This window comes from Panthera leo, chromosome A3 (genome assembly GCF_018350215.1).
Source record: "Panthera leo isolate Ple1 chromosome A3, P.leo_Ple1_pat1.1, whole genome shotgun sequence".
Taxonomy (NCBI): Eukaryota; Metazoa; Chordata; class Mammalia; order Carnivora; family Felidae; genus Panthera; species Panthera leo.
Window position 1 is genome coordinate 15,270,438 of NC_056681.1, and position 18,639 is coordinate 15,289,076.

The 18,639-nt window shown below is 43.0% G+C and overlaps 1 protein-coding gene across 1 annotated transcript; it reads left to right on the forward strand.

The window, feature by feature from the left end:
- Window positions 1-3,023: 3,023 nt before the first annotated feature.
- WFDC8 (WAP four-disulfide core domain 8) lies at window positions 3,024-16,701 on the forward strand. Its single transcript, XM_042930075.1, has 7 exons — window positions 3,024-3,029; window positions 3,172-3,263; window positions 9,492-9,601; window positions 11,869-12,009; window positions 13,298-13,465; window positions 15,440-15,580; window positions 16,562-16,701. The coding sequence occupies exons 1-7, from the start codon at window positions 3,024-3,026 to the stop codon at window positions 16,699-16,701; spliced, it is 798 nt and encodes a 265-aa protein (XP_042786009.1).
- Window positions 16,702-18,639: the final 1,938 nt, after the last annotated feature.

The window sequence follows — 18,639 nt, forward strand, 5'->3', positions numbered from 1 at the left end:
CAAGTGACTAGTCTGGGACCTAGGTCATGGTGTATCTGTTAGTTCATTTCTCGATGCATGTCAGCATGCACAGCTTGGAGGTGAACCCAGGAATAACCCAGTTGCTTTCTCAACTCCTTCCCTTGGTGATCTCCCCAGTGCCTTCTGTTTCCCCAAGTCTCCAAACAACTTAGGCTTTGTTTACCCTGCATTGCCAGGCCCTTCCGCAACTTCAGCTCCATATCCAGAGCCAAGTGGCGGAGAACAAACCAAAGAGAGAAAAGAGAAACAAGGACAACAGGGGTCCACCGACTCTCTTAGAATTACAGTTGACCCCCTGGATGGCTCGGTCAGTGAAGGGTCCGACTTTGGCTCAGGTCATGATATCATCGCTCTTGGGTTCAAGCCCTGCATCGGGCTCTGTGTTGACAGCTCAGAACCTGGAGCCTGCTTCAGATTCTGTGTCTCCCCCTCTCTCTACCCCACCACCACTTGTGCTCTGTCTCTCAAAAATGAATAAACGTGAAAAAATAAAAAATAAAAAAAAGAATTACAGCTGACCCAACGGAGGAAGATTTCACTTCTCTCAGAGTTTTGGCTCCTTCCAATCTTATTCCAGCTGCTGCCCATCACTACTAGAGATTTTGTTAGGGACTGGGAAGCAGAAGAATTTAAGAGGCACCTGGCTGGCTCAGTTGGTAGAAAGTATGACTCTTGATCTTGAGGTTGTGAGTTTAAGCCCCATGTCGGGTGTAGAGATTACTTAAAAATAAAATCTAAAAAAAAAAAAAAAAAAAAAAATCACCAGAATATTGAAAAAGTACCAAGTAGAATATCTAGAAACATAACATATACCTGAAGTAAAAAGCAAAAAGAAAGAGATTGTTTGATTCACCGAGGATTACTCAAGAGTAGCACCAGAAGCATAGAGAGAGTAGAAATAAATTTTTAGGGGTGCTTGGGTGACTCAGTTGGTTAAGTGTCTGACTTCAGCTCAGGTCATGATCTCACAGTTTGTGAGTTCAAGGCCCGTGTTGGGCTCTGTGTTGACAGCTCAGTACCTGGAGCCTGCTTCGTATTCTGTGTCTCCCTCTCTCTCTCTGCCCCTCCCTTGCTCATACTCTGTCTCTCTCTCTCAAAAACAAATAAACATTTAAAAAAATTTTTTCAACATGCTGGCTTAAAGCAATTAATCTAGTTCTGAATACCCTTTGGAACCTTCTTTGTATTTAAAAAAAATCTGTAAGCTTTTATTGAGGTACATTGATGTGTAAAAATTGTGTATATTGAAGGTGGGTATAATAAATTTTGATATAGGTACATATTGTGAAATGATCAACATAATCAAGCTAGTTAGCATATTTATCACCTCAAATAGTCCCCCCCCCTTTTTATGTGTGGTGAGAACACTTAAGGCCTACTCCCTTAGAAAATTTCAAGTACGCAACACAGTATTATTAATTATAGTCACCATGCTATCCATTGGATCCCCAGAACTTACCCATCTTTCAACAGAAGGCTTGTCCCCTTAGACATCCCCTAGTCTCTGGCAACCACTATTCTACTCTCTGCTGCTATGAGTTCCACTTTTTGAGGTCTTGCAGTAGTTGCCTTTCTGTGTCTGGCTTCTTTCACTTAGCATAATATCCTCCAGATTCATCCATGTTGTTGCAAATGGCAGGATTTTTTTTTAAGGCTGAATCATATTCATGTATATCACATTTTCTTCATCCAATCATCTATCCATGGACACTTAGATGGTTTCCATATCTTGGCTATTGTGAATAATGGTACAGTGAACATGGGGGTGCAGATATCTCTTCAGTATTGCTTTCATTTCCTTTGGATATAGTATACCCAGAAGTGGGATTGCTTGATCATATAGTAGTTTTGTTTCTTATTTTTCTGAGGAACCTCCAGACTGTTTTCCACAGTGGCTGCACCAATTTAAATTTCCACCGAACACACACAAGACTCCTCATTCTCCACATCCTTGCCAACACTTGTTATCTTATGACTTTTGGATGATAGGCATTCTAAGAAGACACGAGGTGATATCTCATTGTAGTTTTGGTGTTTACTTCCCTGATGATTAGTGGTGTTGACATCTTTTCATATATGGTTGGTAATTTGTATGTTTTCTTTTGAGAAAAGTACACTCAAGTCCTTTGTTCATTTATTAATCAGGTTATTTGTTTTCTTGTTATTGAGTTGTTTGACAAACACACAAAACCAATTTGCAAATACAGAATCTGCAAATAATAAGGATAGATAATAGAAAACTCAAAATAAGATTGTAGAAATGAACCCACATGTCATTAAATCCCATAAATATCAATTAATAGGTAAAGATTGTAGATTTTTAAATGTAGATTTTTTAAATGTAGATTTACACTGTTTCAAAAATGAAACACAAGTGCATGGAAAGGTTGAAGCAAACTGAGGGGGAAAAGTCGAGGCAAATGCAAACAAAAAAAAGAGATGGTATAGTTAGATCGATATCAGGAAATACAGAACCGTAAGACGAGTTTATTCTCAGGATAGAGGAGGAGTCACTGTATAACAATAAAAGATTCCATTCACCAGGAATGTTTGCATTTACCTAAATCAATAGAATCAAGATCTATTAAACAAACACCGATGCAATTGCAGACATAAATTGAGAAATCTTTGTAGTGAGAGCCCTCCACACACCGTTCCGAATTATTGACAGTCAAAGAGACAAAAAATTACAAAGATTTAAGATATTTAAACAACACACTGTGGAGATAGGCAGTGCTCTGCATGCCACACTTAGCGAGATTCAGTATCGGAATGTAGATCACTGGATAGGAGTTATGTAGAAGATCACATCTTGGGAGGAAGCATCTGCTTACTGTGCCCAAGCGTGGGACAGGGTGTATGAAGGAGATCCATGGAGCTAATTGTCCGCCTCAAGGTCTGCCAAGTGACTGAGGCAAAAGGCATATTGCTGGTTGAGTAGCCAAGCAGGAGACGTGCCGTGCCATTGAGAGGAGGAAGATGTGAGGAAGGAGCTCTCGGCCATGGAAGTGGGACCTGAGGCTGGTGTACTCCCGGCATGGGTTGGGAGTGGGGGGAGCAGTAGGGGGTTATGGGATGTGATAGAATCATAGTGAGGCCTTACCTGTAGTTTCTGAAAATGGTAACCTGGAAATTCAACTGTTCCCCTAGCTGCTGACCACCTGTGGACCTTTCAGTTGCAAAACGCTCCTCCATTCACTGCAAAGAGCAACCTCTGCCATGTGGGGAAGCTGGGCAAAGAGGTAGGTTCGACGATGGGGTTCTGGGGAAGCTTCTGACTACCCAGGCTCAAGAAAGGAGGAGCCCACTGGGTTTGGAACGTTGTCAAAGGGACAGCTGGGAAATAGGGAAAATATCCCCACCATCGTTTTAAGTGACTTAGAATCTTATGGTCCCAGAAATTCAAGCAAATTGCCTTAATCTCTTAAAATTTCTCACAATTGCACCACTACGCATGTATTAGAACGACTAAAATACAACATCTGCGATCTTAAATGCTAGCAAGTAAGTGAGGCAAGCGGAGCTCTCCTGCACCACTAGTGGAGATGCAAGGTGGCACAGACACTTTGCAAAGCATTTTGGTGGCTTCTTGTAAACATATACTTATCACACAACCTAACAATCCTACCCCCTGGTACTTTCCCAAGAGACATGGCAATTTATGCTCATACAAAAACCTGTATGAAACTGTAGGGAGTTAATTCATAATCACCACAAACTGGAAACAACCCAAGTGCGCGTTAACTAGTGAATGGATAAACAACCTGTGGTGCCTCCATACGATGAAACATAACTCAGCAACAAGAAGGTCCAGACAACACACAACAACATGAGGGAATCTCAAATGCATTATGAAAACATGTTGTGAACGTTAATATTTTAAACACTGCAACATAACTTTTATTTTATTTTATTTTAATTTTTGTTAATGTTTATTTATTTTTGAGACAGAGAGAGACAGAGCATGAACGGGGGAGGGGCAGAGAGAGAGGGAGACACAGAATCAGAAGCAGGCTCCAGGCTCCGAGCCATCAGCCCAGAGCCTGACGTGGGGCTCGAACTCACGGACCGCGAGATCGTGACCTGAGCTGAAGTCGGACGCTTAACCGACTGAGCCACCCAGGCGCCCCACAGCATAACTTTTAAAACAAATCCTTTGGATGGGGCGCCTGGGTGGCGCAGTCGGTTAAGCGTCCGACTTCAGCCAGGTCACGATCTCGCGGTCCGTGAGTTCGAGCCCCGCGTCAGGCTCTGGGCTGATGGCTCGGAGCCTGGAGCCTGTTTCCGATTCTGTGTCTCCCTCTCTCTCTGCCCCTCCCCCGTTCATGCTCTGTCTCTGTCCCAAAAATAAATAAAAAAAAAAAAAACAAAAAAAACACAAACAAATCCTTTGGAGCCAAAATACCATCCTAATTTGATACCCACAATCATCCACTTAAAAAGTATATGGGGGAGGGGCGCCTGGGTGGCTCAGTCGGTTAAGCGGCCGACTTCGGCTCAGGTCATGATCTCCCGATCCATGGGTTCGAGCCCCGCGTCGGGCTCTGTGCTGACAGCTCAGAGCCTGGAGCCTGTTTCGGATTCTATGTCTCCCTCTCTCTGACCCTCCCCGGTTCATGCTCTGTCTCTCCCTGTCTCAAAAATAAATAAAACATTAAAAAATTAAAAAAAAATATATATATATATGGGGGAGGGGAAGGGAAATAAAAGCTAGAGAGAGAGGGAGCCAAACTATAAGAGACTCTCAAAAACTGAGAATAAACTGAGGGTTGATGGGGGGTGGGAGGGAGGGGAAAGTGGGTGACGGGTATTGAGGAGGGCAACTGTTGGGATGAGCACTGGGTGTTGTATGGAAACCAATTTGACAATAAATTTCATATCAAATATATATATATAAAATCTCCTGAAATCATTGTTGTACTATATGATAACTAATTTGGATGTAAATTTAAAAAAATAAAATTTTAAAAATTTAAAAAACAAAGAGAAAAAAATATGGAAAGCATTTCTTTAAGAGTTGGACATTTCAAAACACTTCTCCTTCTCGTAGAACTCGTATTTCCATTCTTATTGCCCCACAGACTCACAATCTAATGTAATATAATCTTATGCTCAAAAGCCTTTTAATCACGACCTTTTCATACTGCTATGCCATAAACACATGTATATAGATTAAAATGTAAAGTTTTCAATTCCTGGGACCATAAGACTCTAGGAATAAAATGTTTTCTTACAGACTGATTTTTCATTCCATTTGTTACTTCGATAACATTATAATAGTGACCATATAAGTAAATACATTGAAATTATCGATTGGCAAAATTTTATTGATAAACAAAATTCTATAGGTAATGAATCTCTTGGTGATATGTAAGTGCATGGGAACAAAAGGAGTTTTAGTATAGGTATGTCACGTGGTTCTTCAAACTTCCAGATCATTGCCCCCCAATCATGTAATATTCTATAATAAAAAACTCTTTTTAATGATCTAATCTAAATATTCATATAAGCTTACTTAAATCCCCTTTCTATGTTTACAAGGCATAGAACTGGAAACCTTATACTTGAAAAGAATTTGTTTCCTGGGAATTAGGATACTGATCACAAATCACACGTGACTTTCTCCATTTCTGGAAAGTTTACCAAAAAGGCTTTACCAGTATTTACCAAATGATCAATAATGTTATTAATTAGACTTGTTACTCTTTTATGTAGACATATTGTTTAATCTGATACACTGTAAGCACTGGAAAGTTTGAATACTACTAGCTTCCATAGACCTTCCATAATATATATTTTATAAAATGCTTTTATCTTATTGCATGCTTTAAATACATTTTAAAGTTGGGGGAAGCAGCTAGTGGCTCAGTTAAGCATCCCACTCTTGATTCTCTCTCAGGCCATGGTCTCGTGGGATTGAGTCCCACGTCAGGCTCCAAGCTATAAGTGCAGAGCCTGTCTGGGATTCTCTCTGTCTCCTCTCTCTGCACCCCACCCCTGGCCCTCTCTCTCTCTCACTCTCTCTCTCTGTCTCTTAAAATAAACAAATAAGCATTAAAAAAATTTATGCCACAGATTTAACTCTATTTATGGAAAATGTTAAACAAATCAACTAATTGGCAAAGTCAGTCCTCAATCGGCCAAATCAGGCCACTTTCTCCCACAATACAGCTGACTTCATTTTTCAATTGAAATTAATGTTTTCATACACATCCCTGTGGATATGTGCCATCACTCTTGGGATTTCTAACTCTAGAAGAGGGAGCTAAAGGCACAGTGACATACTATGACTTTGTCACCTGAGTGAAACAGGGTACCGACCAACCTCTTAGTATTTCCTACCCACACATTTTTGCTTTGCTCTTTGGGAAGCGTCCTCAGGAAAATGCACTCTCAAAGTGTTCCTTTGTTTGTAAGTCAGTTTTTACACTTTGGACACATGCAAGAGATAGGTAAGGAGTATGGTCCCTACCCCTCCTTTTTTGGAAGCAGCACGGGGCTTTGTGCGAGACAGAGAAGGAGAAAGGCAGACTGCAGGCTCTTCCTCAGGCAGACCAACTTCAGGAAGAAGTAAATGCGGAATTTGAGAAGCAGGACATCATGTCCTTAAATCTGTCCGTGCCTGTGTACCCTCTGGAAAACCTTCCTGTGCCCTCAGGGGTACGTGTGCGCCAGCATGATCAGGACTGACTGAGTCGAATCTCGTCATTTTCACATGGGTAGACTGACATAGGAGGAGCCCCAAATGGCATGGCTTCAAAGTCTCTTCGTTCCTGGTTCGTTGCTGTTGCTACAGCACCCTAGTGCCCATGCCTCCCACGTCTGTCCCGCTGCCTAGGGCCACTGGGCAAGTCCCCCACACGCATTTGCTCATTCCCCATAGGACCCATGTTTTGTAGTCTCTTGCCCAAACAGATCCTCCTCAAATCAAAATGAATCCACTGTTTTAAAGTTGCCAGATTTAGGGGCGCCTGGGTGGCTCGGTTGGTTAAACGTCCGACTTGGGCCCAGGTCATGGTCTCACGGTCCGTGAGTTCGAGCCCCGCGTCGGGCTCTGTGCTGACAGCCAGAGCCTGGAGCCTGTTTCAGATTCTGTGTCTCCCTCTCTCTCTGATCCTCCCCCATTCATGCTCTGTCTCTCTCTGTCTCAAAAATAAATAAACTAAAAAAAAATTAAAAAAAAATAAAGTTGCCAGATTTAGCAAATAACAATATAAGCTGACCGACTAAATTTGAATGATAAACACCAAATAATTTTTAGTATAACGATGGTCCTTGTATTTCATGGGATATACTTCTATGAAAAATTCTAACCGGACGTGCTGTATTATATTTGGCAACCTTTGGTCTGCATCTCGCCCTGCCCCCCCCCCCCCCCCCCATCCCCGGGATGCTCTGATTCCTACTAACTGACTACAGGCTAATCTAACCAATGAATTCCCAAGACTGGGTTAACAGGTGTAAGACTTCACACCAAAAGGGTGATTTGATTACGAGAATTTAAGGCACCCGAGGGCCTTGGCTAATCTTTTGGGGGAATAAAAGCAATGATATACACAGTGTTACAGGACACTCAAAAGCTGAAAAGGTAATAACTTTTTTTTTCATTCAGTGAATTATTTTTTTATTGACTAAAATATATTAAGCACTATATGCCAGTCACCATGCTTTCCACATACTTCAATTTGTTCTAATGTGTAAGAAGTAGTTGTGTTACTATTTCCTTTAAAGAAAACCAAGGCTTGGGGGCGCATGGCTGGTTTGGTCAGCAGAATGAGCGACTCTTGATTTCAGGCTTGTGAGTTCAAGCCCAGCATTGGGTGAGACTTAAAAATAAAATCAATAAAGAAAGAAAGAAAGAAAGAAAGAAAGAAAGAAAGAAAGAAAGAAAGAAAGAGAGAAAGAAAGAAATAAAGAAAGAGAAAGAAAGAGAGAAAGAAAAAGAAAGAAAGAAAGAAAGAAAGAAAGAAAGAAAGAAAGAAAGAAAAGTAAAACTGAGGCTCAGTGAGGTTCAGTGGCTGAGCCAAGGCCACATAGCTGGCAAGTGGGGGATCCACAGTGTGAACTCGGGTCCAACCTCCAGCACTGCTTTTGACCACTCCATACCACTCAGGAGGAATCTCACACAATCTCATCTAACTCTCACAGTGACAACAAAGCTGCCAGGTAGGTGTATCATTTCCATTTCCTCGATGAGGAAACTGAGGATCCGCATACAGCTACACCTGTAAGTTACCAAGCCAGGACCAAAAACCAGTTGTCACTGAGTTTGGGGCCATAATTGCCATTCCGAACAGTCCAGGCATTGCTGTAACATTCAGAGAGGACACAGGATTAGAATTCCGGTGGCGGGGGTGGGAAACGATAAGTTGCTACAAGTCTTTCCTCTTAGGCAGCCACGTAATATGGTTCAGGAGATCTGAAAAGGACTCCTGGCAAGGTCTGAAGTTCCACCAATAATATAGGTGCATTCTGGGCATAATGACGTTCTCTGTCTCTCTCTTTCTCTCTTCCTGTCTGCCTCCCTCCTCTCTTGCTGTTTTCAAATTGCATTTATGTATTTATTAATTTAATGTGTTTAAGTTTATTTATTTATTTTCAGAGAGACAGAGAGAGAGAAAGAGTGAGCACCCACGAGTGGGGGAGGGGCAGAGAGGCGGGGAGAGGGAGAATCCCAAGCAGGATACTCTCCGCAGATAGCGGGGGACCAATCTCACAAACAGTGAAATCAGGACCTGAGCCAAAATCAAGAGTCAGATGCCCAGCCAGACAAGTGCCCCTCAAAACGCATCTTAGTTTGAGAGGTAACACTGTATGGCCTTATCAGTTCTTCACATCACAAAATGAAACAGTACATAAGGACCAGGAAGAGACATATGGAAATGGGATTGAGTGAGTGGGGGGGGGGGGGGGGTCGTCTATTTATGAGGTGCTCTAGGAGTATCAGAAGCTAGGCTTGGATAACAACAGAAAGGAAATGAGGGATCCTTTGGTTAACCCTCGGTCATCTGGGACTTTCTTGCTCCTGGACCCAATGGGACATCTCAGGCCCTCCTGAAAGTCTCCTACCATCAGTGTCTTGCCATCAGTGGAGCAAGAAAAAGGTGTTCTCTCGTGTCTGGGGTTGCCCTGGGGATGACAGTGGGCAGACCAGCCCTGCAACTGTTCCAGACAAATCCCTGTGATCACTGATATGTGACCTCTCATGTAGGAGTGACACAATGGGCGAGGGTCCCGGTGGGACATGGCCCAGTGCCGGGACAGAGTGTGGGGCCAACAGGAGGGTCCTGGGCTTGAAGGGCCTGCCGTACTCTCCACGTGACCTCGGACAACCCCCTTCCCCACCGTGTATCTTGATTTCCTCATCTGTGAACTGAGGGAAGTGTGGACCATCTGCATGGCTCTCAGCACACCCTCTGTATCTCTGTCTGGCTTGTGCCTAATCCCCCGCCTCTTGTCACCCCACACAGGCACCTTCCTGTCCACAGTTCCACCTTCTCCCCAAGGAATGTAGTGCTCCTGCTGCTTCTCTCTCTCTCTTTGGAGGAGACATCTTCATCGCCAATGAAAAGAGTCAAAGGTGGGTGGAGGGAAGCTACGGCTGCCCCTTCTTCAGGAGGCCTTCCTGGGACTGAGGGTCAGACAGCAGGCAAGGACTCACGTCGGATGAAGGAACTTCTACTGTGGCTTCAGAGGACTAGCCCTGCTCACCCACCCTGGAACCTTTGAATCCTTCCCTGACTGGAGCCCCCAAATTATTTCCTTAACTTTGCCTCATTTGTATCTTTTCCAAGTTAATTTTTTGGAGGTGAATCAGACACTGGGGAGGACCTGAGGTGAGAGGACAGTGAGGAGGAGGTGGCACAAGTGGAAGAGAGACATGGGCGGAGGTCGGGAGCTGTCTTGGAAGTGGTGGCCAAGAGGGGAAGCCATGGGACTTGGAGAGAGATTAGGAGGAGGAACTGACCCGAGTCCATGTCTGACAGGATGCTGGGGTGACAGAGAGGGAGGAGTGAATCTCAGGGTTCTCTCGATAGCCTGGGGGCATATTGATGCCAATATAAAGATGGGAGCAGAGAGAAGGAGGCACTGCTAAGGCATAGGGAGATGCTAGTTCAGTTTTGTACATGTGGGAAAAGAGGTCTTATGAGATGCCCAGGTGTATGTTGCCAGGTGCTTGGATATGTGTCTTAGCTGGGAAGTGGGGATAGGTCAGGAGGGAGGCATAGGAACCACAGATAGCATCGTGGGAATGGATGTGGTCTGTGGGAAGTATGTGTCAAGTAATGACAGCAGAGAGCAAGACCCAAACTTTGGGGAGCATTCCCAGTAGCTGCAGAGGAATCCCCAGTTTGTGTGTTTCAGGGGAGACCACATGGACAAGCTAAGTGGCTGGAGAAGGCTGGCTGGGAGGGAGGAGGATTCTAAGTGGGAGCTGAAGCTGACAGAGGGGGAAGGAGCTAAAGTGTAGAACCCAAAAAAGGTTTAAATGCCCCCAGATGCAGGAGAGAGGTGGGCCTGGGTAAAGTCAACACTAGTGAGGAGACATTTGTCTCTGGCTGTGTAACACACTACCTGTAGTTCAGAGGTCTGGTGTGGTGCGTCTGGCTCAGGTTCTGTCTCTGTTCGGGCTGTCACCAGGCTGACATCCAGGTGTCAGCCAGAGCTGCAGTTTCCATCTGGGACCCAGGGTCCTCGTCCATGCTTACTAGCTGTAGCATTTGCACTACTGAGGTCGCTTCCAGAGGCCACCCTTAGTCCAGGGCAATTAGCTTCTTCCATCCTCAAAGCTACTAATAGCCTGTTGGATTCCTCTCACCCTTCGAATCTCTCTTACCTCTTCTCTGTTAATCAGGGGAAAACCCCTCCTTTTTAAAGGACTCGACAGCTTCGGTCTGGCCCACTCAGATAATCTCTGTATTTTAAGGTCAATTAACTTGGGACTTTGCTCCCATCTATGAAATTTCTCCACAGCAGTACCTAAATTCATGTTTAATTCAATAACCAGAGGATGGGAATCTGGGGGGGGGTGCGACTTTAAGATGCTGCCTCCTACCGGGACGGATATGAGGCAGCCATGTTTAACCCTACAGAGGGAGGAAGCAATCCCATATCTGCCACGCTGTTCCCACGTGCCAGGTACTGTGATGAGTGCATTACAGACATCATCTTCCTTAATGCTTATAAGCAGACTGTAAGGAAGAGATTGAAATTCTCATTTTATAGGTGGAAAGCTTAGGACTCAGAAGGAAGACTTTTTTCTCCAAGATAACTTAGCTAGTCGTGTTGGAGTCAGGCTCCCACGCCAGGTCTGTCTTATAGTGCTCCTCTCGCTGCACTACTCCTGCCCACTTTAAAGATAACTGTGAAGTTACATAGTGGAACTCAGGTTGTTCTCGAGCTCACAAGGAGTCGGGGGCCCAAATCGGGTATCGCGACCACAATATTCCTATTTCCGTGATATTTACACCACTCCTCACTAATTTCCCTGTCAACTGAGATACTGGAGGCAGAGGGATTAGACATTAAAATATTAAGCTTTAAGAGGAGAGAGGAGTTCCCAAACTTAAGGTAAGGCTCCTGGTCCCTATTTAACTCCCTGCTGTAGAATCTGAGATGCTTCCCTTCCCTTTCCTTCTTCCAGGAAACACAGTTTCCTGATTCAGATCAATCTGAATGAGCTACAAGTGGTGAGAGGCAGACCCAGCCCATAAGATAAGCAAAGCAAGCACTGAGGATGGAAGGTAGAGGAGAGGGCTGAGAGAATGTCACTATTCCCCTTTGCCATGGCGGGGGGGAGAGCTGAAACTCTCAAGGGATGTGAATGTGGACACTGTTCTCTTGCAGAGAAACCAGGAGTGTGCCCCCATGAGAGGATCACCTGTGAAACTAAAGTTCCAGATTGGTGCCAAACTGATGGGCACTGCGCGGAACAGATGAAGTGCTGCTCATTTGCCTGTGGGAAGAAGTGCATGGATCCACTCCAAGGTAGTGGCACCAGGGCTGAGGGCACAGGTGCCTTTTGAGGTGTCTTACTTCCTGCCCCGTCTAGAACTTGCTGAATGATTCCCTTGAATGGTAGGACAAAGAGGCCAGGGCTCATGATTTTCTCTTTTTCTAATTATATTCCAACCCTCAAGTACAAACAATGAGTCTAAGCATGGTGGATGGCAACTGGATAATATTGATGTTAGTCTTCTTGGTTCAACATTCAAGCATTCACAAATAACTAATACTTGTCGTATGCTTCCTATGTGTCAAGAGGCTATTGTTGCCACTGTGGTAAATGTAAACCCCAGTCAGCTTAGATGCTGGTCTTATTTTTGGACTCTTTGGCCTTCAAAGAGGTTTTCTGGTAACTCAAAGTATAGAGCATCTCATAAGAGGAAATTGTGCATTATAGATATAGATATCCATTTATTCACTCAAAAAATATCTACTGTTAGTGTCCTTTGGCCAAAGACCACCAGGAACACATATGTATTTGAACAAGTTGGATTTACTACTCATTGCAGTGAGGGAGAATGTTCACCATAGACAACCTGAGAGATCTCAGTAAGAAGCTGTTGGAAAGAATCTACTATGGGATTGAGGCTTTGACTGAGTAATTTGCAGGGGTGGATTTGGTCTATATGGGGTGTTGTCAGAAAGTGGGGCAATTTTATGATTATCTCATGTTATCTTATCTACAGAGAAGGGAGGCTAGACTGAGGATAAAGCCATAATGTAGAGAAACATAAATCACTCATAGATGTTGGGTATTCTGTGGCTTTCACAATTACTGTTTTTGGTCTCCCTTTATCATGGTCCCAGAGTGACCTTGTTTGATGTAGCTGTCTGGTGAGCTGGTTAATATCTGACAGGGGCACACCATGGCTCAGCTGTGAGCTCTGATCAATTTCCAAACATGAGAGATTGGTTTTTTTTTTTTTCCTTCTTGATGTTTCATTCTATCTATGTGCCAGGCACTTTGTTAGGCACTTTGGATAGAGTCATTGAACAAGTCTTGTCCTCCCAAAGCTCAGGCAGTAGAGAAGAAAGATCAGCTCCAAAGCACGTCATATGCTTTTCACTATGTCTTTTGAAAGGTGTGAATGATGCTCAGAGATTCAATGCAACATAGAGTATTTGTAGTAGAGCTAGGCTAGAAATTTTATTGATGATGGTCTCCTAATCACTTGGATCTAATACCAAGAACTGCACAAAGGTGAGGGCCTGAACCCTTCTTTGTTTTTGCTACCCTTTATGTTCTTCCCTCTTTGTTTCCTGCCCTCAGAACCCTGCATGCTACCCTCAGAGCAAGGAAACTGTAACAGTAATATCATGCACTGGTATTTTGACAATAAACATCACCTCTGCAAACCCTTTACCTATGGAGGCTGCTATGGGAATGCTAACAACTTCATCAGCAAGGAACACTGCATAATGGCTTGCACATTAATTGGTAAGACTTATATGCCTGGCCATCTGAGGGCCTAGTGTAACTGGAAATAGTACATCAGAATATTCATATGCTCAGGCTTTAAGGTTAAAATGTTTTGTTCAACTCTTAGCTCAATCATTCACTGAACAGGTGGTCTTGGGTCAGTTTCCTATTTCCATGAGCTTCAGTTTTCTTGTCTACAAAATGGGGGGGTCATGATAGTATTGACCTGATGGAGTTGTTGTGCCAGGAAACAGATAGTGCACATACCTGTTGAGTGTTACCTAAGTACTTACTCAAAAATGAAACATAAGCAGGTCAGCTCTGGTTTCCCAAGAAGTAGGGATAGAGCACGGAGTAGGTGAAGAATAGGGTGGAGTGAAGGTGAGGGCTGTGGATTAATTCCTTACTATAATGACCATTAGCATTAATGTTGGGAGACAATGTCTTACAGAGCTTAAGTGACAAATGATGTAGATAAAAATCCCCCTTTTCCCACTTACTGCAAATTTCTTCACCTGTTTGAGTTTCAGTTCCCTCCCCCATAATACTGGAATAACAAAAGTCATTGCTGAGTTGTTGGTATGATTATATGTGATCAGGACACAAATATTTGACATGATGGCTGTTCAATAGTGCCGGTTTGCTAAATGGTAATAATTGAGGTGGTGGCCGTTGATGTTCAAAATGCACAGCACTGTGTGACTTTACAAAGCAGCACTAGAACTTTGACCTCAGATTCTGCAATGCAGGCTGAAATGTATACCATCACCTCCATTTTACAGACAAGAAAACAGAGAGGTAAATTTAGTTGCCCAAGGATTCACAGTGGGTCAGGGGTAGATCTGAAATTTTAATTCTATAGGCCTAGTGAGCCTGAATGGCCAAGGCAACCTTGTGGCCTGACCCTTTGTGGGAGGCTGTAAGGAATTATGGCACTATAAACTAGACCTTGGCTCTCTCTCAGAAACCAGAAGAAGAGGCCAGGGAAATTGGTTTGAGCTGGTTTGGGGGAAATTTATGTTTAGACCTCAGAAAGAACCTAACAATAGTTTTGAGAGTCAAACACACCATGGTCTGTTAGAATCTGACCTGAGGAAGAAGAAGAAGGACGAGGAGGAGGAGGAAAAAGGGGAGAAGGAGGAGAAGAAGAAGAAGGAGAAAGAGAAGAAAGAGGAGGAGGAGGAGGAAGATAAGCAGTAGGAGGAAGAAGAGGAAGAGGGAGGAGAAGGAGAACAGGAAGAGGAAGAAGAGGTAGAAAGAGAAGGAAAGAGAAGAAGAAGGTGGAGGGGAAGGAGAAAGGAAGCACCTCCTACCCTCATAGAATTTGCAATCAGATAAGGACAACAGAAAACATGAACAAAATTCTAAAGAATTCATTTCAATACCATCTCTACCCTAGTGACTCACACAGTTGTATCTCCAGCCTGAATCTGACTCCCAAACTCCAACTGCCTTGTCTTCTCCTCCATCAGGATCTCAAAAACATCTCACACTTCATTTGTTTGAGAACCACTCATCTTTGCTCTCCCATCTCAAACCTGCTCTGTCCATACTTCTCTCCAGCTTGGTTGAAAAAACAAAACAAAACAAAACAACACAAACTTCTAAGTAACTCTTGATGAATCAGCATTGCGCTTTCTCAATCCACATCCATTGCATTAGGAAATCATTTTAGATCTACCTTGAAAATAGATCCAGAATCTGACCACTTCTTACCACATCAACAGCTGCCTTCTTACCACATCAACAGCTGCCACCCTGGTCTGGGGAGTCATCTTCTCACCTGGGGCTTCAAACACCCAGCCTTACTCTCTTTCTACTACATCCCATGAGATGGTGAGGCATTACATTCCTTCACAGCCTACCAGAGGTCATCAGGGTAGAGTGAACCAAGTGACAGAAAGAGATACTAGTTTGGAGGGGAAGGGAAAGCTGTTTAAAACAGTGAGATGGGCTGGGGTTTGAGAGAACTCACATCTGCTCTTGTTTTAGTCAAGAAAGGACATTGCCCACTCTTCCCTTTCAAGAACCGTATGGAATGTTCATCTCTGTGTAAGAGTGACATCGATTGCCCCCAAAGGGACAAATGTTGTGAATCCATGTGTGGCTTTGTTTGTGCCATGGCCTGGACAGGTGAGGACTGGGGGTATACCTCCCAAAGTCTCCGGGGCATATGCTAAGGATGTCATGTTGTCCCATGGAATAGGAGATACCCCTTCAGTTGACCTTAGGCGTCTCTTGGGAACTTTTCCTTTTTTAATGCCCAATAACTGCTCTTGTGTTGTCGTGCTGATCTCAGGAAAATTATTTGCTAGGCTTCAAAGACAATCATGCATAGTATCACTTCCTATTTTTCCCCATGAGAACTTATTTATTCTAAGTCTCATCTTCAATGGCTGACAGGTGACAATACCCACTTATTTGTACAAAAAAAAAAAATGATAACCATTAGGTACATTCCTAATAAGCCCTTATGTCTGCACAGAACTTCAGAGCATGTAGAGCATATCCACATCCTGTAGGTGTGCTGGAGTAATGATTGGCAGCAAAATGTTGTTGGGGCAGAAGTGAACTCTGTAGTTTCTGAGGTTAGGTCTCACTCCTTCATGTAGTGCTGAGTTAGTATAGTCTTGTCCCAGAGATTGTTAGTGTTTTGAGGTACAGCACAGTATGGTGGAAGAAATCCAAGTCCTTTCAACTGACTTCAACTCTTCTACTCATTTTCATTATGGCCGTAGACAACTCATTTTCCCTACATGATCCTCAATTTGTACAGTTTATATTTAAAAAGGAAGTTCTGGGTGCTCTCCCATATTCCTTTTATCTCTGGTAATCTGGGATCAGATAACCCAAATAAATCCATTAGCTCTTTGAGGGCCAGCAGGAATCCTATCAGATTTTGTAACTCAGAGATGTCAAGCCTTTTGATACTCCTCAAATTATTAGCCATAGAAAGTTGATACTTTGCCTTGTACAATCTATTGTTACTCTAGGGGGAAGGGTAAGAGACTTCATCAGAAGAAAGCTCTGTTTAGGGTTCCCCAAATCTCCCAACTTTGTCTCAAACTATAATCAAGTATTTCAAGATCAAGTGTCTTATTTTATCCCATAAAGCCAAATCAGGTTTCTGCCCACACAAGCCTGTGGTGTGTTCCACATTTGATAGACCCAAGTGCCTTCAGGATAATGATTGCCCAGTGTCACAGAAGTGCTGTTCACATTGTGGACTGAAGTGCCTGGAACCTCAAAAATGAATAGTAAGTGGAAACCTTGCCAAGCTGTCTTAAGAAGTATAACAATATTTTATTCCATTGACCTATGTGTCTGTTTTTGTGCCAGTACCATAGTGTCTTAATGATTACAGCTTTGTAATACAGCTTGAAGTCTGGAACTGCGATGCCTCCAGCTTTGGTTTTCTTCAATAATACTTTGGATATTTGGGGTCTTTTCTTGTTCCATACAAATTTTAGAATTGTTTGTTCTACCTCTGTGAAGAATGCTGATGTTATTTTGATAGAGATTGCATTGAATATGTTGATTGCTTTGGGTAGTATTGACAATTTAATAATATCTGTTCTTCCAACTCAAGAGCATGGAATGTTTTCCTATTTATTTTGCATCTTCAATTTCTTTCATAAGCTTTCTAGTTTTTCATGTATAGATCTTTTACCTCTTAGGTTTATTCCTAGGTATTTTATGGGTTTTGGTGCAACTGTAAATGGGATTGATTCCTAGATTTCTCTTTCTGCTGCTTCATTATTGGTGTATATAAATGCAACTGATTTTTGTGTGTTGATTTTATATCCTACAACTTTGCTGAATTCATGTAATCAGTTCTAGAAGTTTTTTGGTGGAGTCTTTTGGGTTTTCCATGTAGAGTATCATGTTGTCTGTGAAAAATGAAGGTTTGACTTCCTCCTTGCTAATTTGGATGCCTTTTGTTTCTTTTTGTTGTTTGATTGCTGAGGCTAGGACTTCCAACACTATGTTGAATAACAGTGGTGGGAATGGACATCCTCGTCATGTTCCTGACCTTAGGGGAAAGCTCTCCCTTTCCCCCCACTGAGGGTGATATTAGCTGTGGGCCTTTCATTTATGGCCTTTATGATCTTGATGTATGTTCCTTCTATCCCTACTTTCTTGAGGGTTTTTATCAAGAAAGGATGCTCTATCTTATCAAATGCTTTTTCTGTATCTATTGAGAGGATCATGTAGTCCTTATCCTTTCTTTTATTAATGTGATGTATCACATTGATTGATTTGTGGATACTGCACCATCCCTGAATCCCAGGAATAAATCCCACTTTATTGTGGTGAATAATTCTTTTAATGTATTATCGGACCTGGTTTGGTAATATCTTGTTGGGAATTTTTGCATCCAGAAATGGACCCACAAATATCTGGCCAACTAATCTTTGACAAAACAGGAAAGAATATCCAATGGAAAAAAGACAGTCTCTTCAGCAAATGGTGTTGGGACAACTGGACAGACGTGCAGAAGAATGAACCTGGACCACTTTCTTATACCATACACAAAAATAAACTCAAATGGATGAAAGACCTAAATTTAATACAGGAAACCATCAAAATCCTAGAGGAGAACACAGGCAGCAAATTCTTTGACCTCAGCCACAGCAACTTCTTACTTGAAATGTCTTCAGAGGCAAGGGAAACAAAAGCAAAAATGAACTATTGGTGCCTCATCAAGATAAAAAGCTTCTGCACAGTGAAGGAAACAATCAGCAAAACTATAAGGCAACTGACAGAATGGGAGAAGCTATTTGCAAAAGACATATCAGGTAAAGGGTTAGTATCCAAAATCTATAAAGAAATTACCAAACTCAACACCCCTCCCCCCCAAAAAACAAATAATCCAGTTAAGACATGGGCAGAAGACATGAGTAGACACTTTTCCAAACAAGACATTCAGGGGCGCTTGGGTGGCTTGGTCGGTTGAGCGTCCGACTTCGGCTCAGGTTATGATCTCACAGCTCTTGACTTCGAGTCCCGCGTCAGGCTCTGTGCTGACAGCTCAGAGCCTGGAGCCTGCTTCTGCTTCTGTGTCTCCCTCTCTCTCTGCCCCTAACCCACTTGCATTCTGTCTCTGTCTCTCTCAAAAATAAATCAACGTTAAAAAATGTTTTAAGAAGACATTCAAATGGCTAACAGACACATGAAAAGATGCTCAACAT